At 41.7% G+C, this 26,887-nt stretch overlaps 2 protein-coding genes across 3 annotated transcripts; both read right to left on the reverse strand.

Moving 5' to 3' along the window:
* Positions 1 to 16: 16 nt before the first annotated feature.
* Positions 17 to 19,671, reverse strand: serinc5 (serine incorporator 5). 2 transcript variants are annotated; one of them, XM_034542133.1, is made up of 12 exons: positions 19,482 to 19,653; positions 11,027 to 11,194; positions 7,167 to 7,345; positions 6,791 to 6,873; positions 5,882 to 5,975; positions 5,021 to 5,232; positions 4,658 to 4,750; positions 3,996 to 4,122; positions 3,421 to 3,490; positions 3,195 to 3,231; positions 2,612 to 2,753; positions 17 to 1,812 (listed from the first exon to the last, which is right to left on the reverse strand). In XM_034542133.1, the coding sequence occupies exons 1-12, from the start codon at positions 19,506 to 19,508 to the stop codon at positions 1,668 to 1,670; spliced, it is 1,377 nt and encodes a 458-aa protein (XP_034398024.1). In that variant the 5' UTR covers positions 19,509 to 19,653; the 3' UTR covers positions 17 to 1,667. The 2 variants fall into 2 exon arrangements, with proteins under 2 accessions (XP_034398024.1, XP_034398025.1); XM_034542134.1 differs by lacking the exon at positions 11,027 to 11,194 and having other exon boundaries at positions 356 to 1,812; positions 19,482 to 19,671.
* Positions 19,672 to 21,633: 1,962 nt separating this feature from the next.
* cdk7 (cyclin-dependent kinase 7) lies at positions 21,634 to 26,862 on the reverse strand. The gene is made up of 12 exons (XM_034542135.1): positions 26,728 to 26,862; positions 26,463 to 26,522; positions 26,337 to 26,370; positions 26,182 to 26,249; positions 25,971 to 26,039; positions 24,257 to 24,367; positions 24,027 to 24,145; positions 23,509 to 23,608; positions 23,323 to 23,409; positions 23,080 to 23,229; positions 22,571 to 22,709; positions 21,634 to 21,996 (listed from the first exon to the last, which is right to left on the reverse strand). The coding sequence occupies exons 1-12, from the start codon at positions 26,791 to 26,793 to the stop codon at positions 21,968 to 21,970; spliced, it is 1,032 nt and encodes a 343-aa protein (XP_034398026.1). The 5' UTR covers positions 26,794 to 26,862; the 3' UTR covers positions 21,634 to 21,967.
* Positions 26,863 to 26,887: the final 25 nt, after the last annotated feature.

The raw sequence follows: 26,887 nt of genomic DNA on the forward strand, positions 1-26,887 counted from the left end.
AATAAAAGACACCACATGGCGTTTGATGGCTGTTTAATTGAAATTGTGTGAACAATGAACGGCATGGCACCTACATCTCTGTAATTCAAACATACTTCTTGGTCCAAAAGTGTTCCTGTATGTTATGTTGATACACAGCCTTCACAGTAGGTCATGCCATCCAATTTAGGAATTAGTTTAGAGTCATATCAAAGCTGTAGAGCACCATTACATTTCTACATTCATACCAAAAGTTAAAATGCAGAAATGTTTCCAAAACCTGACAAAATTTGCATGTACAGTATATAAAACATAAGCTGAATGAATGAATCCACAGATCACAGGACTTAAGCCAAAATGTACATAGAACATGTAATACAATCAGACATACTGATTTATTGATGAATGAGAAACAAATTACTTGCAGTTCACAAATTCTAATTTCAGTACAATACAAGAAAATGTGTTACACAGAAAAACAGGTGGCGGTTTTTGTGTACATTTTTATATTCGGTCGTAAACTCTGTCTAGTGTTGAATAACTTGCTAATTAATAAAAGCAATCATGCTACCTTATTCTGACCACCATTATAAGCTGACAATTGTAACAAAAGCCTTTATAACTGTACAGAAAACAGCTGACTTAAGTGTTTTTATGCATGCAAATACTTGATGTTCTCAGTTATACATTTCTGTTTCTGACCAAACAGTTTGTTGTTTTCTGACATCTACCTTTGGCTAACATTCCTCATCTGTGACACTGCAGCTCTTCCAGAGAGGCGACAGCGACACTAACATCACTCTTACGTAAGGCAGGTTGATTTGAAGAGCACTGCCCTGTACAACAACTTGGCTGGACATGTTGTACAGATGACATGGACTTTCCTAAGAAAAGCTGTGGCTCAAAGGGAGCACTGACATTAATAAAATCTGGAACATCCTTGTAATCTAAGTGGAAACTTCACAACACTGGGTATAATATCGAAAAAGGGCTTTTTCCGTTGCATAGAAAACTTATACAAAAGGGAGCAATATAAAAAAGCACAAACATACACAGCCTACATGTGAGCCTGAGAGATGAGTTCTTAAACAGAGCCAGGGACAAATCCAATTCAATTCACACCACATTCCTTCACAAAATGATTTCTGATTACTTAAGAAGCACTTAAATAAATACATTTTCTCTTGCAACATTTCTAAACGGAAATACATTTGTCCCAAAACTTTGCAACAACTTTGTGGTCCAACTGTACATAACTGAAAGGTCTGGCTGAGAGTAAAAGTGTAAAGAAAAACGGACACACAGGCAAAATTGACAAAATACACTTTCAAATCTAAAATTATGAAGGAATCTATAAGGGCTGGATGATTCTCGTGTTTCACAATTCAACTCAACTCCCATGATTCTCTATGTACTTCAAATCAATAAGTAATACAAAACTCCATGAGTAAGTGGTCGTAAAAGATGACATTTACCATCAAGGTATTAACATTGTAAAACAAAGTAAAACACTAGCATACAAAACAAAAGGCAACAGATAATCCTCCATTTTGAACACTGAGGGTAGTGTAAGGTTGTGTTTCAAGGGAAGAGGAAGGGGTGGTTGTCCCTTGGCTCAGCGTGAGAGCGTCTGCCTGGCCGCGTCCCAAGAATCAAAGTAGCCTGACTCTAGTTTAGGAGTGGGGCTCTTAAGCCATAAAGCGCTTAGGGCAGAGTATGGGAGCGACAAGGGTCCCAATGTAGAGGACGAGACAGACCCAGCAGGAGACCATCTTGATCCAGAACACTGACCAGCTTCCGTCTAACAGCTTCTCAATCTTATGGCCATCATAACTGCAAACATGAGCACAGAAGGAGAACTGAGCAACGGCTACGACATTCATTCACAGCAACGTGGTCCACTGTGCTATGCACTATATAAGCTGTGTCCGTCTGCCCTTCGACGGACACAGTAGGTAGCAGTGTTTTTTTTTCTTTTCTTTGAAAGCTGGCTGCTACAGCCCAAATAAACACCACCAGAGTGAAACAAATCTGCAATGAGCTGAAATATTCGATAAAGCTCCATAGATGAAACGGCAGTCAGGTCATAACTGCCTGTGTGTCAGCCGCCACGAGTTACACTTTTCCATCGGCATTTGATCCCTAGTTATCACACACATATTGATTATAGCCACTTTAACCCAACCGAGACAATACTAAAGACCTTAAACCCTGTCCTTAATCTTATCCTAATTAGAATAAAGCCACTACAGATATTTTTCTTATCTGACATTTTAACTTGTCATACCAGGAGAAGAAGAGGCATAGCTAATAATATTAACAATGGCTCAGACGATTAAGTGTCCCTAATAGCCACAACAGGACCCTTGAAAGAGCTCACCAAAATGGAAAGCATTATTTCTATAATTAAATATTATTAACAACATGTCTGATGCTCCTCCTGTGAATGGATACTTCTACATATATTGCTGGTTCCAAGTTGGTTATTATTTAAGTGAGGTCTGCTTAGTTCAGGCTGACCATCCACAGTGACTGAATGCACATACATAAACATTCCCATATATGTTCAAACATTTTATGGACTCATGAGAATAAAAGAAATATATTGTACCACAATCTGAGCATCACTTACTGGAACCAGTTGGTGACGGTCATCATGACATACAGGGATCCCAGGAAGAAGACTGAATGGAAGTAAGAGTAGCTGTAGATGGTTCCTTCTCTCTCATCATACATCACGTTTTGGCCTCCACCATGCTTCTCATCGTACTCATCTAAAAAAAACACATTAAATGATTCCAAAAGGATGTGAGGGAGTGACACTTTTAATGTGAGAAAATGCCTTAAACCACTGATGTCATTCTAGACTTGCTTATTTATGCAACTCCCAAATAGCATATGTGGAAATATTATTCATATATAACTTTGTTTTATTTCCAGCAGGGGGCAGTGTCAGACTACCCACAATTCCCACTTTGCTGTTGGTCCTGCTTCACTGTGTCATACCTCCTAGTAACAGTGACATCATCTATGTTTGCTGACCAATACTTTCTCACCTGTCTCAATCTGTCTGAGGAATAGCAATGAGCATAGCCCCTCTGTGTGCAAACACTACAGCTGGGAGCATATGCATACACACTGAACAGGCTGAAGAGAGGGGGAGGGAAGAACGAGACGAGACAGTGAGGCGAGATTCATTTTGTTACTTTCCTCACCTGTGTCATCTCCAAAACAGAAACAGCAGCGAGCTCTCTGCAGGATAAAGAAAAGCATACAGGTTACCGGCAAACTGGAATAGACACACATGTCTCTCGGGTCTAATTATTATAATTTGATAGGGACGTCTAATTAAAAGTGTCTGGTCAGCGGCGGGGGTTTCATGTCCTGTTCATCCAGTTAGCCACACACCCCAGTGAGATCTGAATGTCTGTGCATGTGTACCTCAGTCGCTGGCTCACTGTTCCTACACACTCGGAGCGCTGCAGAGCTTCGCCTAGTGGTGGACGTCAGGCTAGAGGGAGGGTGGGGAAAATATAGAAGATGGAGGGAGAGAAAGGTTGTAATTACGTCCCTGTGCATTTTCCCATTAATTTCAAGTTTCAGATCGCTGCAAAGTCAAATTCCCTCTCCTTCAGGAAACGACCACAAGAGACATGATGCCTCGACTTGATGGGGAACACGTGAACAAACGAAATGAGCCATAGTTCTCTTCTCTCACACCCTTCGCCACATCCAATAGTGCACTGCCTCTCCAGAGTCACAGCCAATCAAAACAACCTTGTCTCTGTCGCTACAGCCTGCCATGAAATGCATTACATGTATTCACCGTTGCATATAATCCGAACTGCGGTTAATGGGTTTGGCGTGAAGCCTTTAGCTCTTTACATTTAATGATATAGCACTAAAAAGAGATACATTATAGGAAAACGTGGCTTGTATTTGTCTAGACATTGAGATCAGGAAAAAGGAGAAGCAAGGTGTGTGTGTGTGTGTGTGTGTGTGTGTGTGTGTCTTACCAAGAGTAAAGGATGCAGACAAAAAGGATAACGGTTCCAAAACCAGTGACAATCTTCTTGTCGCTTTCCGTCTCAGAGTTGAAGAAAAACACACAAACGGTGGTGTTCACACCGTTTCTTTCCACAACTAGACAGAATGTGCAGACAAGAGATGGATGAGGTAAAAGAACAAGGAGAGGGAATAGTGTAAGTAAAGGGGATATTACGAAAGATGCAGTGAGTGTGAGTGTATTTAGTCACAATGTATTGAGAGCGGGAGGTGAAGGGAAAATAGACATAGTGCAACTTACAGTAAGTACATAAGCACCAACCGCCTCAATAACAGCATACTGAGTGTTACTTTGGAAGCATGTACTGATATTAAATATTTATGGTAAGATTATCTTCACAATAGCGTCTCAGCATAGACTTTTATCTTGACAGGTACTGTCGGAATGGAAATGTACTTCAGACTCTACGGAGTGATTCGTTTACAGGATCACAACCTTCTCTCAAGCATAGAAATTCATAGAAATATGAATCCCTTACCTTAGACAGGCTTCACTATATTGTGCTTGTCGTTTGTCTAACTCAAACGCCATCCATACCATAATAACTCTGCTTTAGGAGCAATGAAAGTCAGAAGGCGACTGGCGGTACATCGGTTTCACAAGTGAACTCACATTCTTTTGGTTTGCTGGTGAAGGCTGAGAAGGTGAGGTACATGACGTACACACTGATGACTCCTGGCTGCAGCAGGCTGGTTGTGGGCTGCACTGCAGGGGTACAGCAATGGTAAATAATGGACTTAAATATCACTTGCTATACTGACAGGAAATTATTCAGTTGATGCAAATGTATTTTGCAAAATAGTTTAAGTATTGAAGCTAACAGGCTTACTTATCGTTACTTTCCATCATTATCTCAAATGTGTTGATATTTGTGAATTACTCCTTCTATAAATGGCATCTAAATACAAATGCTCATATTTTCATTTGTATTCCACAGTCAAATGAGATGATGTACTTGTCTGTACAGGTCCTCACGTTTCTGTATGCATGGGGAGATGGCCAACAGGGAGACAATGAGGCACAGGCTGCCGTTGATGCCCAGGAAGATCTTGTTAAGTAAACAGGCCTCGGGGTCGGTGTAGAACACACCCATGAAGACCAAGGCTGCTACCGCACCACTGAACAGCATCAGGGTTACGAAGGCCAAAGCCGCGTACCACAGACGATTATACTCCACCCCTGAACTCCTGTGGACAGAGAAAGAAACACACACACAGAGAGAGAGAGAGAGAGAGAGAGAGAGAGAGAGAGAGAGAGAGAGAGAGAGAGAGAGAGAGAGAGAGAGAGAGAAGACAACAGAAAGGAAAAAAACAAAAGATGAATAAGGATAACGCAAATTAAATAGGAACAAATATTAAGTAAACAGGGGGAAAAAGCAAGATAACAGACACAGGAGAGATTGGCCTAAAGAAAAATTCAAAGAAAGAGAAAGTTATGTCAGTGATAGTCTGCAGCGATAAGAAGACAAGTTTATGGTTCTTTGAGTCCTTTCACATCCATTTTAACTAGTCAGGAAATTGAAGGTTGTACTAAAAAACTAAATAAAGTGGATACAAGTACACATACCCATACTTGTTTAGAGATTTGGGTTTGGGCAGCTTTTGAAACAATCTGCTGTGCGTCTGTGTGGGAGAGGAAGGGAAACAGAGTGCACTCTCCTAAACCACGTGCATCCTGTGAATCTGCACAGGGCCGGCCTGTTGACAAGCCTCCCCTCCGCCCACAACAACACTAAGCTACATGACTCCCTCTTTCCAAACTTCTAAGTGAGCTGGACTCTTTGACTTACCTGGACAAAAGAGACAAAGGCATAGAGAGAAGACATGTTGCTCTCACCAGTTTGTGTTCCATCGGTGTGCAAACTCCACCAGCAGCCTGAGCTGGATCAGCAGGAAAAAGAAGCCGCCAGTTGCTGCTATGTAGCGCCACACTGTGACATTGACAGGGACATTATTTTAGAGATACATTATATATTTATTTTATTCCAGACTCATGAGTCCATAAAGCAATAAACACAAATATAACAACAATATATAAAATACAATACAATACAGGGACATAGGTACAATTACTGCAGTTAAAAAGTCACTTGTGTTTTAAAAACATACAAACACTTGTTCCAATGTTTCCAGAAACGTGAAAAATACCTTGTATCACTTTGTGTTGGCTCAGTTAAGTCTTTTATAATTACATTTAATCAACATTTAAATTTGTATATAACATTTCTCAACACAGCATGGAAAGTGGGAACATTACGAGTCACAAACATCTGACTTGCACTTGTCCATCTGGGAAGCTTGAGCAAGATTCTGAAAGCATCATTAAATGCCACCTGAATCTTTTTCATTTTCGCTTTACTATAACTGCACCACAGGTGGGCTGTATAGAGAGGAGTACAGTAGGCTCTGAAGAGAGCAGTTTTAACATCTTCTGTACACATATGAAATTTACATGCCAGCATGTTGGCTTGGGGATAAAGTTATAGAGACGCAGATATGTTACTTGTTGCACTCTGTGCTGTAAGATTATATTCAAACTACAGATAACATGGCAGGTTCATTTGACTGGAAGGCAGTATATTTGAGTGAGCTTGGAAAACGAAGCAAGCAATATTTGTGAATACCACTCTTTTCTTATTACTTTCCTGTGACTTCAACTTATTGCCAATTTTAAATACATTACATATACCAGCTTTAAAAGAAGATTACAGCACTGTGGGTTTACTATTCAGTGTGTTCTCTTTACCTTCCAGAAAGATTTCCTCTTCCGGGATGAAGAAAGCTCCAGCGCAGCATGCCACCAGCACAATAAACTTCAGCAACCAGAACCTGGCAATTAAATCAGTCATAACGTTAAAAGGTTGTAAATGTATATGAAAATAAATATACAAAACAATGACTCCTGGCAGAACAGATTCAGCGTGACTAATGTCCTAGATACCGAACCGTACTAATGCGGACATTAATGAACACATGTACAGAGTTATGTACGGTCAGTCAAGTGTTAGAATTCATTCCCGCTCTTCCCTTAGGGCTCACAGACGAGGGTTGCAGCTACACTTTACAGGTGAATAGAAATTGTTTACAAGAGGTGAACAGAACGAGGAACAAGGCCTTCTTACCCGTTATGCACGGCCGCCCTGCAGCCTGTACTGTTGTTAATGCGTATGGTGAAGATGGCGAACAAAAAGAAGAAGCAGGCCATGCCGAAGCACACCTTGTAGACGGCAGAGTAGCCAACCAGGGTTTTGCAGTTCTCCCCTGCATTCATCTTCTCACACATCTCACTGTAGAAGGGGATCTGATTGACAGAAATCACAAAGCACTTAGATTAGATCATTATGACCCCCCAAACACACACACACACACCTCTGCTCATGTTTGTCTAGTACACGGCCTCAGAGAAAAGGCCCAATAGCTTCTATTCTGAGCGTTACGCCTCTAAAGGAGCAGAAAGAGAGAACAGGCACCAACAACAACCCCCCTTTATCTCCACGAAGCCTTCTTTCATTCCTCGTTCTCTACAGGCTGTTAGAGGGGCCTTACAACTAACTGTCAGTGTACACAACAAAAGACACAGATGAATAAATTAATCACCTTTTGTCAGCAAGTCAGAGGGATTGGGAAGAGCGAAAAGCAGAGAGTGCATGAGCACAAGACGGATTGGCAGATCAGTCTTAAAATAACATTTATTTCGACCTACAGTGAGCTGCATAAACAAGGAGAAAAACTGCATAGAGTTTATAAGGACTTTGCTGTGGCCTTCAACAGGAAATTGGAAGTGCTTCAGTGGCTCAATGCCAAGAGAAGAGACGACCTTTGAAAAGATAACCACAGAATAGAGGCTCACATATCTTTTCCAGCCCACTGACTGTAGATACGTGAATCAAAGTCAAATACAGGAAAGACAAAGAGAACTACATATATTCACTTTCAGATGATAAATTCTTTTTGAGTTGGCTTTACTAGTTATTGGCTTTACTAGTATTTTGGTCCCTGAGGTTGTACACATGGGTGGGACGCCAGCAGATTGAGTTGTCATCACCTCAGTGTGCACCACCGTCCAGGCAGATCACAACATAAAGTAAAAAGACAAGTTTTGGAGCTTTTGTCTCACGGTAAGGACCGTATTAGCATGTCCATGGTGTCGTGATTAAGAGGCAAGGGGGCCGGCTGTTTTAGACCGCTGTAAATCTCTTGAGAAAAGACCAGCACTCATACGCACAATGGCTGCTCTCTTAGCCGGGACTTCCCACTGTGCTCAGTGTGTGGCGGGCAGTGTGTGTGTAAATGTGTATGTACGTGTGTGTAACTCAGCAGGCTTAGCATGGGGCTATCAGAGGCCATTTTGTGCCTGTATAGGCCTTTATAGGGTTTTCCTCTCACAAGGAGACACAGTCGGGAGTCATTTCAACACTGTACAGTAAACACTGGCGGCGAAAACAGCATAAGAAGTTTGGTGGAAGAATCAGTGCTCTCATTTGAGAAAGCTTGCAGTCATTGCCATAGTAACAAGCACAGTCAGTTGACGGTATTCGTCTCAGTCTTCCTTGTCTAGTGAATGCCAATACAGTGACTGTACTGTATGGTGCCTATTAACAGTATAGAGCATTTAATACAGCATTAAGGTAAACCTGTACATTAGCTTGCTTCAGCCTAAACAACACACAACATTGACCCTAGCGTTAAGGTCACGTAAGCTCGCGCCGAGTTACGAGAGCCCAAGGCCGAACTCAGTGGGAAAATACAAAATAAGGGAGCGCCCGGTCCCAGCACACACTGCCCTTATCTAGAACTAGGGCATAGGAGAGGAAGATACACAGTGGCATCCCAGCCGTTAGTCAAGGGCACCCCATCCTGCAAACTGGATTATGCCAGCTCCGCCCTTTTCCTTGGACACTCAACCCTGTTGCATGTTCAATTTAGGACCGTGCACGTTTAACTGTACGGGAGCATTAACTCTGCTTTTATACTGAATAAATATTGAGAACTAACTTTACTTCACCGGACTCCGTTTGCTCATTAATTGTTGGGTTGTACTCCACAACAACAGGGACATCATTTCTCAAGCTCAGATATTCAGCTATAAACATTAAGTCAGACAAAGAGAGAAGGCAGGATGAGAAGCCGATGTATCACGACAGTCTCACCAGGATAACCAACTATATTGTCTTAGTAGCCACAGAAGCCTTCCAGTTCAGTTGGAATTTCTCAGAAACAAACCACAGAAAAAGTCTGATAATAATCCTGCATTATGTTGATTAAAAGAAGTAAGTTAGGGGAAGAAAAAAAACACATGCAAGCCTTGAAGAGAGAGCAGCAGGCTTCCTGTGTACCTCCTCCCAACTTCAGAGGCTATGTGGGCGGTTAAAAACAAAAAACTACAAGCCTGAACTCCTGCCTCCTCGATTATGGCCTCACCAATGAGAAGATACACGTGGGATCTCAAGTAAAAATAGTGGGATGTTGGCTTTGCCTGCAGCAATGTTATAAATCTTTCATTTTGCCCATTAGCGATGACATGGTAACACTTTTATTCTATTTATGGCACGGAGCCAAACACAAAAAGTTTCCTTACCTGACAAGAGAAGATCCAATTTCAAAATATACATGTGTGGAGAGTGAAGCCTACAAATTCATTCTCTCTCTTTCTGTAGTAGAAGAAATACAGTGAGCCTTGACCCTATATTGATCTAATGTCCTCTCTTGTGTGCACCAGTTCCTATTACCAGATGTGAACTTACTCTATATGACTGTCTGGAAATTACAATAAATATCCGCCTACTTGTCTCAAATGACAGGGAAGATCTGTCAGTATATCTGAAAATAATGTGAAGTATATATATCTGTGAAGCTCCAGAAATTGTATAACTGGATACTCACAGGAGAAAATTGCTCTTTCAGCCTGAAAAACTGTTGATTGTTCCCGCTTTGAAGAGTGGAATTTAAGACTCAGAAAAACACTATTGTTTGTGAGCTCTATATTACCTGATTTCTGTCACACTTTCCTTTTCAGTTGTGCTCCATGTCAGCGTTTTGCATCCTGCACTCCACTGTCTAATGACAAGCTACTGTTGGCTTGCTTACTATAGCCGCTGAGCATATCCCTAATCAGCAGAAAAACCACACATTTTGTATTCTTGACAATCCAAGATGTGCCTGTGTTTGTACAGTTATTTAAAAATAATGTTCCTGCACACACACAAACACACACCTGTGATAAACATGCCTTATTGCCATTCGTGAAAAAACGATATGGTAAACAAACTGACTTTTACTTCCCTGCGGTCAACAGCAACTATAATATGCCTTATAAATGCATCACCCCAAGAAGTGTAATGGTAAAATAACCTTGACCAGTCTTTCACCTGGAAAGTTCTCATTATTTTGTTAAAATAATGAGCCAGTCTGCTGTGGATCCGTCCGAGACACAGATAACAACTCACAGGGAGTAACCTTTTGATTTGACAAGTCCGTGTGAGTCCTTTCCACTGTCACTGAGATACGTGCCCGTGTAAATTTCTCTCCGCTTGTAAGCCAGGAACACTCTTATATTCCTTTGTATCAACAGTCTTTTATTACATAGGTTTTAACTTATTGATCAAGACTTAGACTTAAACCAACTCTTCTGCTTTGACCCTGGTTTAATTTCTATAACAGAAGTCAGCAATGCTGCTTCCTACATAACTGCACACATAAGAAATCATGAGCTGCAACCTGAGTTGATCAGAGTAGATCTCATTATAAATGATCAGCAGTCATCACTTTACTACAAAAGGCACAGAGTTTCAGAACCACTCCACTCACCCTCCTTTTAAAACAACGTAGTTATGGAGCTCAGAAGAGAGCTTTACATTTCCTCTGTGCAGTTTATACCTTCTAGTAAATAACTACCTAAATGTACCTGTTCTTACAGTTAAAAGAGCGTGTGCATGTGTTGTGCTTAGAGTGATACTTTGCTGTGTGTGATCTTTGTACTTACATTGTCCCTCATCTGCTGCTCCACAGTGGGGGACATCATGATGACACAGACAGCGGTGACCAGCAGGAAGTAGAGAGCATACATGATTCGGGTGCTTGTGGACTGTTTGATCTGGGGGCAGCAGCCACAGCAGCACGAGCAGGCCGCTGTGCCGCAGCAGCAGGCCAGCTGCACGGAGAGAACAATGGAGAAAAGAGGGAGGGATCGGAAAAACGTTACCATATCTATTTCAGAATGTTCCACACTGTATAAGCCATCTGGAGGAGACAATGTAATACACATGGATAAGGAAAGTCGTAAGCTACAGAGACTACAGTTTGATTTTCCAGGAAGGTTGGAAAGGAGCCAATAAAAATCCCCCAAGATAACCAAAATGCATTTGCTTTTGTAACAGTCAAATGATCAGGAATGATAGCAGTGGACAAACAGTAAAAAACAAACCAAGAAAGAAACAGATACATCATTCCTCCATCCTTAAAAAAAATGTAGACAACCACCATAAAAAAAAGAAGAAGAAACCTTGAACAGGAAAAGAAGGGAGGAACCTCAGGAGAAACAGGGGAGGGATTACTCCTCCAGGATCGGCCAACATGCAAGGAACAGAATATGGAAAGAAATAGCATTCCCTTAAGGTGTCTCCTGTTCATTAAACACCATCAACACATACTACTTATATTCATTCAAGGTTCAAAGATCAATGTTACAGTATCTAAGAGATTAGGACTGGTGCACTATCCATGGATACTTTGGTGTTTACAGAAATGGTGAATGTTCACTTGACACTCCTTAATTGAAAAAAAATGATAGTAAAAGGTGTATGGTCAAGCATTGTTTCAAAGTTTGCAGCCATTGTGTCAAAATTGCGGCAGTATCTGATGCCTTCTGCTACATTTTCATGTTTCAAGAGCTTCAGCTTCTACAATCCTGGAACATCTAATTACTGCAGGTCTGAGCCAGAAGATAATATATGGCAACTTACTGCACAGGGGAGAATTGCATAGAAGACATCTGCCTGTCTCTTTGCTAATGGTTTATATTGCAAGCAAAAAATCATTCCCTCTCTTTCACAGTGCCAACTCTTGGTCAGACAGTGAGGTCTTGTCCGAAAACCCTCAAACAGAGGCCTACTGTTTCTTCTGACTGGCCCTCATACAGCGGGACAGCCTCTAAAAGACTGCCCTGTATTCTATTTAGGAAAGAGGAGGATCTATAATTATACAGTATACCATCTTTCTGTAGCCACCCCACCCTGCTTTTGTAAGCATCCTACTCCTCCGCCTGCAGAACACGCACTGCTGAGATGAGCTGTACTTCTGTTGTGGTCTACCATTGAGGTTTAGATGCACACTATAAGGCTACGTTGGTGCTTCACTGCTGGAGGGTGAACACGCACCATTTTACTTTGTATGTTCTGCAACTCATACTTTGCTGGTGATATGGGAAAAATGTGCAGGTAGGAAGGTATATAGTTCACACGTTTTTTTTAGCTACAGGGAAGACCAGTCTCTCGGTAGTCATTATGGCATTATGTGAGAGGCAGGTTTTGGAGAGAACTTATGTATACTACAGATTTATTTATAAAAGTGAAGTAAAGCGAATACAAATGTATTTCATTGTGTACTTAAGAGAGAACGGCTCCGACAACAAATATCAGCAAGTTGTGATAGGTTCTCTGTCCTTCAATAATAGCCCATCCTTTCAAAAGTCCAAAGGATCTCCCACACCAAATTGATCGTCACATTATTTGGACACAGCCTCACCGGATTCAGACTGGTCGCTACACAGAGAGGCTTCTATCCAGCTCAAACTAGAATTAGGCCTTGCGATTGTATGCCACCACCAGCCAGTCAACAGTTTACAAAAATGTCTGTCTGAAATGTCATCACTTCATTGTTTTATGCCATTATACATTCGTTTGAAATTCTCATAATTAGTATAGGAATTCTTAAGTTATGAACAGCAATGTCTTTAGTGAGGTCACAGTGACCTTTCACTGAATGCTCAAGGCATTGCTGAGATATTGCGTTCACAAGGCTGGGTGGACGCGAGGTCATAGGAACTTGACCTTTGACCTTAAAGATATTAGTTTATCCCAGAGTCCAGATGGACATGTGTGCCCAATCTGAAGAAATTATCTCCAGGCGTTCCAGAAATATAACAACCCGAAAACATGTCGCCTCGGGCCACGTCATTCATTTTATTCAAATCTTTATGCACACACACCATTTCATTTTTGCATGTTTTGTCTTCATTAAATAGGATATAGTTCAGTCAAGAGAGACAGAAAATGAGGGTAAAGAGACAAAGAGAATGACATGTAACAAAGGTCATCGGCCACAGCGGGGGAACATCAAAATGACGTGGTCATGCAACTAAGTCCAGCCCACTTTTTTTTTAGTTCAAAGAGTTTTTTTCTCCTGACCTGTTAATGCATCCTAGCATCCGTTAAGTTAGCCTTTCAGTCATAACAGTAATCTTAGCCCATGTCTGTGGGTCTGTGTCCGAAGCCAGGGTATATAATCTAGCCAGCGGGTACTGATGTAGTAAAGCCAGTGTGCAACATTGTCTGATGTGTTGCGTTCCGCTCCAGATGTGCAGTATGCTGCAGACCCGTGGATCCACACAGGCACATGGTCAGGATCAAGTTATTCTCTGCCCACATGGCTCTGCCTGCTCTCTCTCTCTCTGTCCAGAGGATTCACTGACAACTGGTCACCACTGGCATTGCCTTTCTGATACAAGCTGTGTGGACTTGGTTTGCTAGTTTTCTAAAGTAGATTTCCATGTGAAACCAAACTCAATTACATAAATGATATCAAGTATATCGATCTTGTAATGCCAAAATATAAATAGCAGAATAAATAGGGGATGTCCTACATTTGACATCCTTGTGCTATCTGGTTATGGTTGTGGGAAACAAAGACTTCTTTGATGGCAGCTCAACAAAGATCACAAGCATATCATTTACCAATGCCTGGGATACCCCAGAAGACTGCATATGAAGAGGTTTCAAATTCTGCCTCCAAGGCGGCACGTGTTACTTCTACACAATATAAATCAAGTTTTATATACGTGACCCCTGGTCTCCATTTGACTAGACACATAACAGGATAAGCCGTTTCCTTTGTCTCTGCTGGACCCATGTGTCTCTCAATGGGCGATTATCTAACCACAACAGACTGAAAGTAAGCAGAAAGAAACATGATGATCTAAGGCGTGAGAGTGTTTAAGTTTCATTAGCCAGGAAGTGTTTCACCAGCAGATTGCACACAGTTAGGGGCCAACAGCAAAACTACAGCAGAACTGATGCAGGGAGGGGGAGCCCAGAGAGGAGATTGTCAAGGAATTCCACCATACACAAATCTAAAAAGAGTGTCCATGGTTACCAACGCTGACCCTAGTCACTTAATGAGCCCCCCTACCCCTCCTCCGCTGCCTGTCTGCCCCACCAGCATGTCGACAGGTGGTCGGTGTGTCTGCAGTGTACACCAACCCCCCAATCATGTGTCATTCTGCTCTGGCCATCAGTCAAAAAGATCATCACATGCTACAGCACACATGGCACTTTGACCCCTTGCGAGATATTCCCTAATTTAGCTTTACCAGACTTCAAATGAGCCAAGTCTCTCACAACCCACACTGAAAGCCCGAAGCCTCACTGCCCTGTGAATGTGGGACTGGAGAGACAAAGACCCGTCTCTTCCTCACTCGGGCTGAAGCTCTGTTTCACTCTCTTCATCTCATTTCCTCCATCCTCCCCCACTCTGTTACTTGGGAGGTGTATTCGGTCATCGAGTCTTTTTTCCTCTTATTTTCCTCCTTTTTGCCTTTTCTTTGTTATCTTCAGCTGCCCTTTACTCTAAATCACTCATTCCACAGCTACTCCCCAGCTGTTGTAGGGGTCAGGAGAATGACCGTACACACACAACCTTGGAACGGTAAACAAGGACTTACAACTATGGGGTCAATTGGTTGAAAATGAGGGCGACATCTGATTGGCTACAGATAGGCCTATGTTGAAAAAAACGCATTTGCGAATCCAGCCACGGCAGGAGAGTCTAAAAAACCCACACACAAATGTGGAGCAATCCACAAACAAACGCAGTGTGATCGACAACCAAATACATTCAAATCCACAAACAAATAGAAAAATCCGTATAGAAATGCAGAAATATATTTTTTTATATTTATATAAATCGTAATTTATTCATGTGTGCATTGTAATGCATTTGTGAATCGTTAAGCGTGCATTTGAGAGTCTAATTTATTTGTAAAACCATCTGTCGAATATATTTGGGAATTGTTCTGTGCGCATTTGTGAATCTTTGCGTTTGCATTTGTGAATCTCGGTGTGCATTTGCAATTATTGAGACCCATATACAACTGGATGCTGTGGGTTTTTTACCATAAAGATAAAGCCCCGCTAGTTCAATTAACAGACCCACACTCCAATGACCACAGATGACAGACTCGAGCTCTTGGTTTTACTTGCTGCAAGGAGAATGTTGAGCTGTGCCTCTGCACGTCTGCAAAACACTCTGGCTCGCCATTCTCCAGACAGTCCTTTTTATTGAAGCAAGTGGTTATCCCACACAGAATAGGAAACAGTTTGTCTAGTCCCTTATCAGTCCGAGATGACCCTGAGCCATGTGTGGTGCGCGGGTGTGTGAGGTATGTGGGGAGACACAAAACAAACCTAGTTTTGTGCCTGCACATTAAACCTGTTGACCTCTTGTCCTCAGGGTGAACGGTATAGAATAAGTAAAACAACAACGTATTACTCTTCTTCTGTTAGCTACAGTAATTACATTCATAGGGTGTACATTCTTTAATGCAAATTGAAAACACATGCACTAAACTCTAACAATGCGTAATTAACAAGCGTGATACAGTCCTATATGTAGACAATCCTAAAACCACATCTGTGACCTGTTTATCAGAGCACTGACGATGATTACCATGTTTTTCCCCTCATCCATTCTCTACCGTCTTATTATCCTCAACCAAGCAGTGATGTACAGAATTACAGTATTTAAGAAACAGGAAATGGTAAGGGAAGCCAAAATCAAACAACTAGGTTAAGTGAGCACAGCCACACAGACGCTGCTGCTTATGCAATACAAACAGTCCAATTGCAAAAATAGGTCACTCGCTACATCACAGCAGGCACAGGGAAGGAGAATCATGAGGGTACAGAGCTAGTTCAGGGATTTCTCCTTCATCAACCCGCCTAGTTGGGAAGTGAGGACATCAAACCAAATCTGACTGGAATACCTAAAGAAAAGCTGTATGCAGCAGACTAAAGAAGCAATTTGTTCTTCCTGTGGTTGGCAGTGATTTATCCTACCAATATTTCAAATCAGCTGATTATATGATATATGTTTATCAGTAGTGTAAAAGCAATAGGTTTACAGTGGACAGACAGACATGACTCATAACTGAGACGAGCACTGTCAAAACAACGTTACAACTTGACAGTATGACTGCTTGTTCTTTGCATCACATCAAAAACATTCATCTTTATTCCCTGTCCTACTTTACTTGAGAACGTTCTGCATGACATACGTAGACTAAGGTGTGGCTGGCTGCTTTAAACTGAGGGAACTACCCGTTAGAGCTTAATCCTCGTGGCCACTGTTGATAAAGTTGACCACAATGAATCAGGTAAGGCCAACGTCTCAGTCGAAACTGCAGACGGTACACACCCTCGTATCTCAAATTACAACAACGCATATGGTTGAACTGAGCGAGGAGAAACCAGCACGGTTTCTTTTTTTCTTTTTTTTAATAAGACAAGGCAGAAGCACAAGCTGCAGTCAAAGTCTCCATTTCCTCTTATGTTGTGACTGACAGCTCCACTATTGTTCATATAGCTAGGCAGCTGTATACACACAGCAAAAATGTATCACTGCTGTTTCCTATACACAAAGGGAAGGCTTTGCTTCTCTCTTGGCAAATACAGCCACTGGCTACAACCAACAAAGAGAAACTCAAGTCCAATGGAAAGAAAAGAAAAGAAAGACAAAGAAGTAGGTACAGTGAAGAGCTCAGAAATGGGGCAGAATTAAACAATCCCATGCAGACGACAGAGTCCATCACGAAAATAACCAACGGAAACAAACCAAACAAGAACAGGCAGACAGTCAAAATACAAGGCAGTATCAGATCAACGGGCACAGTGTCCAACGTCATGCTGCGTTTAGCCAAAGGTCCTTTTTTTACTTCCACAAAAAGTGTATTGTTTACCAGTGTGACGCTTCAGATAGCAACGGGAGCACAACATGATGTGCTTCCTAGCCACCACTTTACTGTTGGCTCAACTGATACTAATGGCACCATGCAAAGAGTTAACTGGCATTTCAGCACATTACATCAGCACCTTTCAACCCTTGCTCAAAGATGACAAACGAGATGAGAGATTGCCAATGATGTCCCTGTGGGAAAACAAACTCCTGCTGTTGCTGACTACAGCAAAATTCCTGAGGGAGTGCTGGAAACAGCAAACATGTTTCATAAGGACCGTTGACCAGTTAGATCTTTGATATCGGAGATCTTATTCAGCTAGCATTCTGAAGAATTGCAGAAATCTTTTAAAAGAAATACACTGAACCTGCGTCAGTCATGAAATGAATATTGTAAAAAGAACACCAACAATAAAAAATATTATAATGTCTACCATTCCCCATTCGTCAAATGCTTTCGTCTATCCTGCAGCACCCTGAGAAAGGCAAGACGGCCAAGGCATGGTGTACTGGAAAAGAAATGTGCAATGTCAAAACAGTTTTCTTGCACATTCACAGAAGCCAGGGGGTTAGTGCTTGAAGTCTTACTCAAGGACACTTTATCAGGACTGATACTGGGCCAGTCTCTAGTATCCTCTAGGAGGTCCTCTGGACTTACACACTGCCAATGTTGCCTGTACCATAGCTGTGCTGCTTGAAACACCCACATGGTTTGCATCCTGTCCCACACTTGCAGCGCTCTGGACAGATCAAGCCGACCCCCTACCGCATCCCAATAAGGCATACATTGCTGATCCCACTGCAACATTACAAGTTGCTCCAACACCATGTCTGCTCCCCTCTCCCAATCTAACTCAAACAACGGCCACCCTCCCCTACGTCAACCTCCTAACCACAGGAAATTAACAGACCACACATCAATGTACTACTCTAAAACTCAAGAGGGGCACACATATGCACACACACAAAAAACTGCTAATTACAAGTTTACAAAAATAAAGAGATGGAAACACAACTAAATGGGATGCCTGTGACAGGGATTAGCACCCCATCAGCAGACACAAAACTGATTTGTTTTTGTTTGCCCTTCTTAATCCTTCCCCGTTTCCAGCACCCCGGATTTGAAAAGAACAGAAAATAGAAGTGAGCTCCCTTAGAGGAGGGATGTGCCTGTGTAATTAAATTCCTGACCAGACCAGCTCAGCATGGCAACCCTATGGTCCAAAAACAATAAGTTTTGAAGCATTGAAGAAAATCCTCTCTTAATTGGCATACAAGTCACGAGTTTACTGACTTTTCAAAGAAATTGAAACAAACAATTAGTTTCATTACTGGCTAATTTGGAGATAATTTGTTTAATGAATAAAAAGAGAAAATGGTTTTAGTGCAGCAAACAGTCCAAAACAACAAAGAAAGTGAACGTACTATTATGGAGCACAAAAGAAAACCAGCTAATATTCTGCAAATTCAAAATGTTACTTTTTCACCTAAAACAAAGTAAGTGTGCAAATTTAAATTGACGTCAAACATCTTAGAAACCGACGGAAATTGCTAACTAAGCATATTATTTCTACAGAGCCTCCTGTACAGTTAGTCTCCCAAGTGGGTCTGCCTTTTACAACTCATTCTGCCACGAGACATTGAAACCACAACCATGATGTTGGAGTCTAACTGAGATAAGCGGTGCCAGCTTCTCGTGGCCTGGAGTTAGTGGAGCTGGGGAACGAGATGTCCCTCGTGGACTGGACAAGTGGAACTGTGCGTTACTGAACCGGAGACAAGAGAACCACAACGCGGACGCATCTTCTGGACCTAATTCCCCGGAGGACTCGTCTGAGCTGTGAACGGCCCGTGTTTCACCGGGTCCACCGACTCATCTGCGGGGGGAAGGGGGGGGACGACGTTGCTTCAGAGAGCTGGTGGCCCGTTTTGCTAACTCGTTTGTTTCTCTTTGTCTTCCATCGGCGATAACGTGACTCCAGAGAAGTCATCCAGTCGTTTCAGCTGAGGGGGTTATACCGTCGTCCTATCGTTGGTGGTGACATTGATCTCGGGAATCTCCGTGACATGAAAGGGCGCTGAACGGTTCGAGAAACAGGACCGGAGTCGACGTTACACCGAACGAGCGGAACGCTTCAATGTGGCGCGTCGTGGCGACGCTCGCAGCCGGAGGAGCGACGCGAGAGAGCCGCGGGACGGTGCGCGTTCCTCACCTGCGAGATACAACACGGCGTGCACATGTTGCGGGGAGGCAATGGATACAATCCGTTGAAGAGAATGAGGAGCTCGCTGCTTCGGTCGCTTTTTTCATCCACATGAAATTACCACCATCACACGAGAACAACGCACCGTCCTCCTCCTACTCGCGCTGCTCAGCCCTCCCTCTCCTCCTCCCCCCTCCTTCATTTCCCCTGTCTCTCCTCCCACTGCACATCACCCTCAAACAGAAAGAACACAAAGCCAGATGTCACAAATTAAAACCGTAGATGCGTTGAAAGACCAAGGATTATTAAGGGACTGTAGAATGATTTTATTTCACACTATTAGTTACAAAATAAGGGTTTGCAACAATTACATCAAAAAAGATATACAGTACATAAGTATGATCTAAAAATAAGTATAATTATGCTCCACACAATGTAAATTACTTACTAGAACATTTTCTATCCCCTTAACATCTGGCTCACATTCAGTACATTCACAAGAGTTTAATTCACCCTTACTTGTGGAGCTGTTGTATTTATTTTTTGCTGTGGAATAAAATGATTGACGGGGTTATGGCTTAGTGTTGGAAAGATAACAGTTTTAGTTGGGCTGTGACAACTCCATATGTTAATTAACCTCTGAAGTCTCACACAACAAAGGGACCATAAATAATATTCATGGTCTAAGGGTCTTGTGAGGGAGCACCAGGGGGTACTCCTCTGGCAGGAACTTCGAGGTGAAGAAGAGGACACTTGCTTCTAATACTGGGGAAGGAAGGATCCCCCCACCCCACAAAAAGACAATCAAGACTTGATCTTAAAGAACATAAGGTGGGGGCTTGGTCAAGTCGAGCATTTTACACTTGGTGTCAAGTAGAATTGTTCTAACACTTAGTACGAAATATGAATCTGTGTTGTTTGGCGTTGTTATCGTGACATGCACACACAAGTGACTATCTTCTACAGCCGCCAAATCACATGAAGTCTGAAGGTAGACCAATGGACCTGCTTGTTTCTACAGATAGTAGTGGACCTTGACGTACAGTAAATGTGTGCAGAGATCGCTTTACTTTTGGTTGATTTCTGCTTTACATAAGACTCTACCCTGTATTATTCATCCCACATGCATATCTTGCTGATTCAGATATATGAGCAAAGATGACTTTCTCCCACTAACCCTCATTTTCTGGATCAGCATGTGGGCAACAGTGTTTTTGTGGCTTTCCTGGCTGAATGAGCCTGAGCTGATAAGGCTGCTACTGTAGCTTTCCATGTCTGTGCTGCTATTTTCCAGATCTGTCATCTGACCCAGTTACCCAACACATGCCCACTCAGTGTGGTCACTCACCGCCACACAACATCATTGTGTCCCCTCAGTGTTGTGAGCTTTTATGAATTATAGGAACCAGTCACAGGCTCCCTTCTCTCTGAACGTATGGGACCATGACCTCAAATGCATAAATATAAAGAATAATCATGTTTTATTTAAATTTTTTAAAAATCTTTGACACTCTCATTCTTGTCCTTTTTTTCCTGACTGTTTGACCTGACTGTTGACAGAAAACAAAAAGAGCATCAGGCCTCCGTCATGTCAGACTGCGTTGAATCACAGTGATGCTGAAGAGAAAGGACACGGAGGGAACGATATGCGACACATTGCCAACCAAGCGTCGCCCCGTCTGCCCTGAAGAGGGGGCGACGTCACAGAAACACACAGTTAAACAAATACACAGACATTTCCCTCCGGCACATGCTGAGTAAATAAACCACGGGTGTAATTCTGTCCACACATATCCAAAAGGCAGAATAGGTAGACCCTGTGAATTATTCCAACATGAAATCATGTGGACGGTGTGGAGGTTATTGTGTGAACTAGCAGGAACACCCTCACAACCTTGCCTTACTATCACTGAGGACAAAGACTTTGAATGAATCATATATTCCAATGTAGTTTCATGATGAGCCACGGTAGTCAGACCCCATTGTGAAAATCACATTTTGTGCATTTGCACCATTAAAAAAAATAAATAAATATATACACACACACATATATATATATATATATATATATATATATATGTATATATATATACACATACATACATACATACATACATACATACATATACACACACACACACATGAAATAAATCAGTCTTGCTTGTTTGGTTGATCTTATTTTTCAGTCACATAAATATACATATTACAACAGGCTCCCAGAGCTTAAGCATCATTGTTACAATGAAGGAAGTCCAGACGCTGTTGACCTCTGTTGCACATCAATGCATGTGGTGCTACAGACAGCAGCACAATTCTCAACTGAATTAACAGCTACTACCTCTAACATGTCCTAAAGTCTACCACATCTGAGCCCTTTTTCTCTGTGCTGGACATTTTTGTTTTCATTCCAGTGGACGATCCTGAGCAATGCGGGAAAGCTGAGCCACAGAATGGCAGGAAGATGATGATCATCTGATTATCAAGGTCCCATGTGGTCAGAAAATGAGCTTCTTCTTCATCACAGCTGAAAATAATACAAAGACTGTCGTTACAAAACACTTCAGAACAATACTGCATCTACACTACAGGTGCAAGTAAAACAAGCCTAACGAGAACTCTGCTAACATCTATAGTTTCCACCTACTATAAGTATTTGTAAATTCTCTCTGTAATATACTGTAGCATAGAGCACAGTGTATAGTCAACCCAGATATTTTAGAAACCACAGAAGCAGGATTTGGAAAAGCTTTGAACCTCCCAGTAACACCAAGGTCCTCCTCCCGTAAAACGTACCCAACCACAATCCACTAAACTGTACTCTGTGTGTGTTTGTGTGTGTTCTACTTTGCTATACTCTGAATTTCAAACTGTAGTTAAATGAGCAGCCAACACCCTTTGAATTGCTAGGTTCAATCAAGTGCTATTCTAGATTTCCGACCGTGGTGTGCATAACTTTGAGAACAGTTCACTAGGCTAACATTTCACAACATGCTTGATGTAAGTTTGGTCTGAGAGAAATCTGTCTCTAACATGTTGTGGCAGACACCGTTTAAACCATCTGTGGTTAAAGCAACTGTGAGCTAATATGTGTGGATTACTTGTCTCTAGGCCCTCGATTTTCCTCTTGAGCCCGACTATTTCCTTCTCCCTCAGAGCCTCAGCTGGACCGTTGGGTCGGGGGAGTTGTGGACCAGGAGTGGGACCAGGTCGATTACTGAAGTACTTCATTTTCAGAGCCTAAGAACAACAGACAAAAGTATAAATCATGTCATCACCTGCTGCTCTTACGCTTTGTTGCTACCTTCTTTCAGTTTCCAAGAGAGCTGGATAAATAGCATAATGTTGATCATTTAAATTTTGGAGATAAAAAGATATCTGGATATGTGTCCTTACTTAGCTCACCATTATTACCATTATGGTAATGTTTATTGAAATGTTTAACTTCAGATTGTTGGATTTTCTTGCAACACATCTTTCAATATCTCTTAACTGAAAATGTAAAATGTTCCTTTTAGACTTTAAGCCTTCATTGTCTACCCACAATTAACCAGTCACATTATTCCCATAACGTGACTATAAAAGCTACTGAGCTTTAGTGGTGTATTACCTGTGTAGCTGTGGTCCTCGTCAAGGGGTTAAAGGTGAACAGGTCCTGGAGCAGCTCTAGTAAGTCGTCTCCAGCTGCACTAAATATATGTTCCAGCGGTGTGCCAGGAAATATTTTGAAGGACACATAATCTGGTAGACTATTCATTCCCTGCAGACAAAATAGAAAAAACAAATTAGACAAGAGGTTTCACTTGGAAGCAAAGCCAAAACATCAATCACTTGGAAAAAAAATGATACCAACAGGCCACGTCTCTTCTGTAGGCGTCCCAAGAGCCTCAAAGATCTTTGTCAGCTGGTCAAGATCTGAATCTCCAGCAAGGAATGGTATCTACATCAAAGGGGACATACGGAGACATAAGCAAGGAACTAAAAATAACAGCATTCCTTGTTACTTTATGAAAATATCTTTGAAGTAAGGTTTGAGCACCCGAAGGAGTAACTCTGCCAAGATGCATCCCACTGCCCACATGTCAACACCCACACCGTACATCCTGGCACCAAACAGGAGCTCAGGGGAGCGGTACCACCTAGGAAACGGATCAATAAACAGAGTTACTTTGTACAACTCTTAAACTGGCTTTCAGTATCCTACTCCATTCTAGTTCAACGGGATTCATCTTCTCTGTGGAGAAGCCTTCAACACCTGGGAAACCCTGAGATTCTTTAGCCAATAGGGAACGAGAGTCCCATTGGTCTAACAATGTATCACACACACGTCTTACCTTACCCATGGGTCTGAAATTAAGATGAATTGAATCAACCAGTCTCAACCGTATCTCCGAATGACAAATTTAATTTAATTAAGTTAAGCACATGAGGATTCATTTATCTGAATTGATTTAGGTGAAGGAGATTTCCATTGAGTGATCAAAAAAGACAAGGTAATGTTCAGATAAGTATAAGATCTGTATTATTAACACAATAAGATGGATAAAAAGCACAGACCTGGTAACAACTTGATGCGTGTAGACTCTGTTGGGGCTGCCAAATGCTTTGGCCAAACCAAAATCAGCCAACTTCAACACTCCGTTGCCGTCTAACAGCAGATTATTGGGCTTCAGATCCTGCACATACAACGCAGAATAATTTACTGACTGTGTGTGTGTGTGTGTGTGTGTGTGTGTGTGTGTGTGTGTGTGTGTGTGTGTGTGTGTGTGTGAGATAAGTGCTCTTACCCTGTGTAGGACCCAGTTTTGGTGCATATACTCTAATCCCTGTAGGGTCATGAGGATGTAGGCTTTGATGTTGGCCGGAGTCAGGACTAGGCTGGTGTCTTTGATGATCACCTTAAAAAAACAAATAGGCTTAAATAAAGTCAGATATCTGAAAACTAATAATATTCATTCATTATAATCTCAAATTACTCCCATCAGAGCAGATAGGAGAACTGAAGACAACTGGGATCTATCTCTGAAGACAGAGACACAGATGCAGCCAAGCTAAACAGCACAATCCAGATTCAACCTCTCACCCAGACTCTCCATTGGTCCTCGAGCTCCACAATCACCGACTTCACTATCCTGCTACTTAATTTTATTAGTAAGAAAAACATCGAACATCTGTAGTTGATAAGCTCATGCAGACAAATGTAACCTTGTGACCTAAAAATAGTCTTTCAGCACCGGGGATAAGATGAGCGTCATATTTCATCCTTGTGTCTGTCTGCTGCCTGTAAGACACTAATGGCATCAATTCACAGTGAGAGCCAAGAGTGGAGTGTTATTGATTTTTTTAAAGTGTATTTATCTTGTTTTGCATCGTTCTATTAGAGTCTGATCTATTGGTGGCGGGCGCCCATCTGGAGCCTTGTATGCTAAAACAAACCAGAGAAGGAAAATAAAAGCCTTGGTGATCTTGCAGAAGCACTTAATGGTTAAACGGGAGATCTCACGCTGCCATCTTGCTCATATTTCAGTGCTACTCTGTAGTGCATATGACGTTACTTCCCTCAATTACAATCTCTTCATCTATTCGCTCATTCTTTGGCCATTCACAGATTGAAAGCTGAACATGGCATCAAATAATTACTATCAGAGTTGCCATACACCTAAAGTAGATATTTGTGGGGAAAAGAAATCACTAATGAAACCCAGCTTTTAAATGCTCTCTCCCTGATCTCAATTAAGGGGAAGGTAATAAAGATGGAAATTTCCATCTGTTGGCCCACTAATGAAATGCACATAGTTATTTTTTACGACCATGACTGAGTGTTGTACACAGACGCAGTGTATAGAGTACCCATCCGATAACGGTGTAAAATTAATAAGCTGTACGTCTCACTGTGTGAACAAACTGGGATCATTCTTTTGTGTGTATGGCAACATCAGGCTTGACTTAAACATTGCCTTCCTAACTCTGTAAAACAAAATGTAACAAATAAATACATGTATAAATAAATTAGCTGAATTGTTATTTATTACATAAAGAATAAATCATACACCAGGGGCTTGGTAAACAATCCTTAAAGTTAACAGAAATTGCAATGCAAGTGCACACATTTTCAATACTGCAACACCTTAGTCAAAACCTAAACAGGAATACAAATTTCCAGTATATAATAATGTAAATATATATTATATATACTTTGAGTCAGTATCTGTCTGACATCCGATATTCAATGCAGCCATGTTAATGATAGGAAAACCAATAGAGCTTTACTATTTTAAGTCTTGGCTAATATCTTTCCTAAAAAAAAAAAAGCACTGACTGTTTGAGATATGAAACGTTTCAGGATCACAAATTCTGACAATTTAACATAATCCAAATGAGAACAACTTCTCAATTGGTTACTGTAAAGCTCTGCATAATAGTGTACCATGTTATTCCGCTCTATCCCTTGAAAGACACAAACGGACAGAGATTTTCTGAAAGGGCAAGAAACTGCCTCACCTCCAGGTCCGTTTCCATGAAATCAAACACCAGGCTGATGTTAGATTTGTGTCCAAAGGCATCGAGCAGCTAAAATCACACAGAACTTGACATGTTAATGCTCAGGTTAGGAGAATACTTACAACATGGTTGTGTCCCCTCACAACTAATGCCATTAACATATTAATAAGAAGATTTTTTTTAAATGTGGACATAATGAATGTTTACCCACCCCAATGATATTTGAATGATGTAGTTCCTGCAGGAGTTTGATCTCTCGAAGAGCAGTCCTATTAATACCTATGGATAAGACATCATTAAATAGGCGGGTGGCAATGACCTGCACTTTGTGGTAAAAACAGCAAATGTGAGTCAGTATTTAATTACCATCTTTAGCTTCAGTTCTGTGGCCAACCTTAATCTGCCAGGAAAAAAAGAAAACAGCTTGGTGTTTCACGTCTGCAGAGCACACAAATGCTACCAGATGTCTACAAGTAGATTATGTATTTTTACCTTTTTAATGGCCACTATGGTATCAGTCGTTTTGTCCCTGGCCTTGTACACTGTGGCGAACTGGAGAAGAGGAACAGAGAGATAAGTACAGAAACCACCACCGATGCTGTCAGCACAATGGACCACAAGGCTTTGTTGACATTAACGACGAGCTAACGCTTGCTAGCTTCGCTTACATGCTTTCTACACCGCCAGTCAGAGCGCGCGAGGGGAAGAACGGAGACACACGTGAAGACCGAAATAACGGATTCATGGCTCTTCCTACCTGACCCTCTCCGAGGAAGTCCAGTTTCTCGTATCGTTTGTTTCTGGATTTAACATCAAGCGCCATGGTGCCAAACTGTCAGTTTCATGAGGGCACTTCCTGCCCAGTTAAAGGTCCGTGGGTTCTTTTTCCGGGTTAAAGGAGGTTTTGTATTGAGCAA

This window comes from Cyclopterus lumpus, chromosome 9, assembly GCF_009769545.1.
Source record: "Cyclopterus lumpus isolate fCycLum1 chromosome 9, fCycLum1.pri, whole genome shotgun sequence".
Lineage (NCBI taxonomy): Eukaryota > Metazoa > Chordata > Actinopteri > Perciformes > Cyclopteridae > Cyclopterus > Cyclopterus lumpus.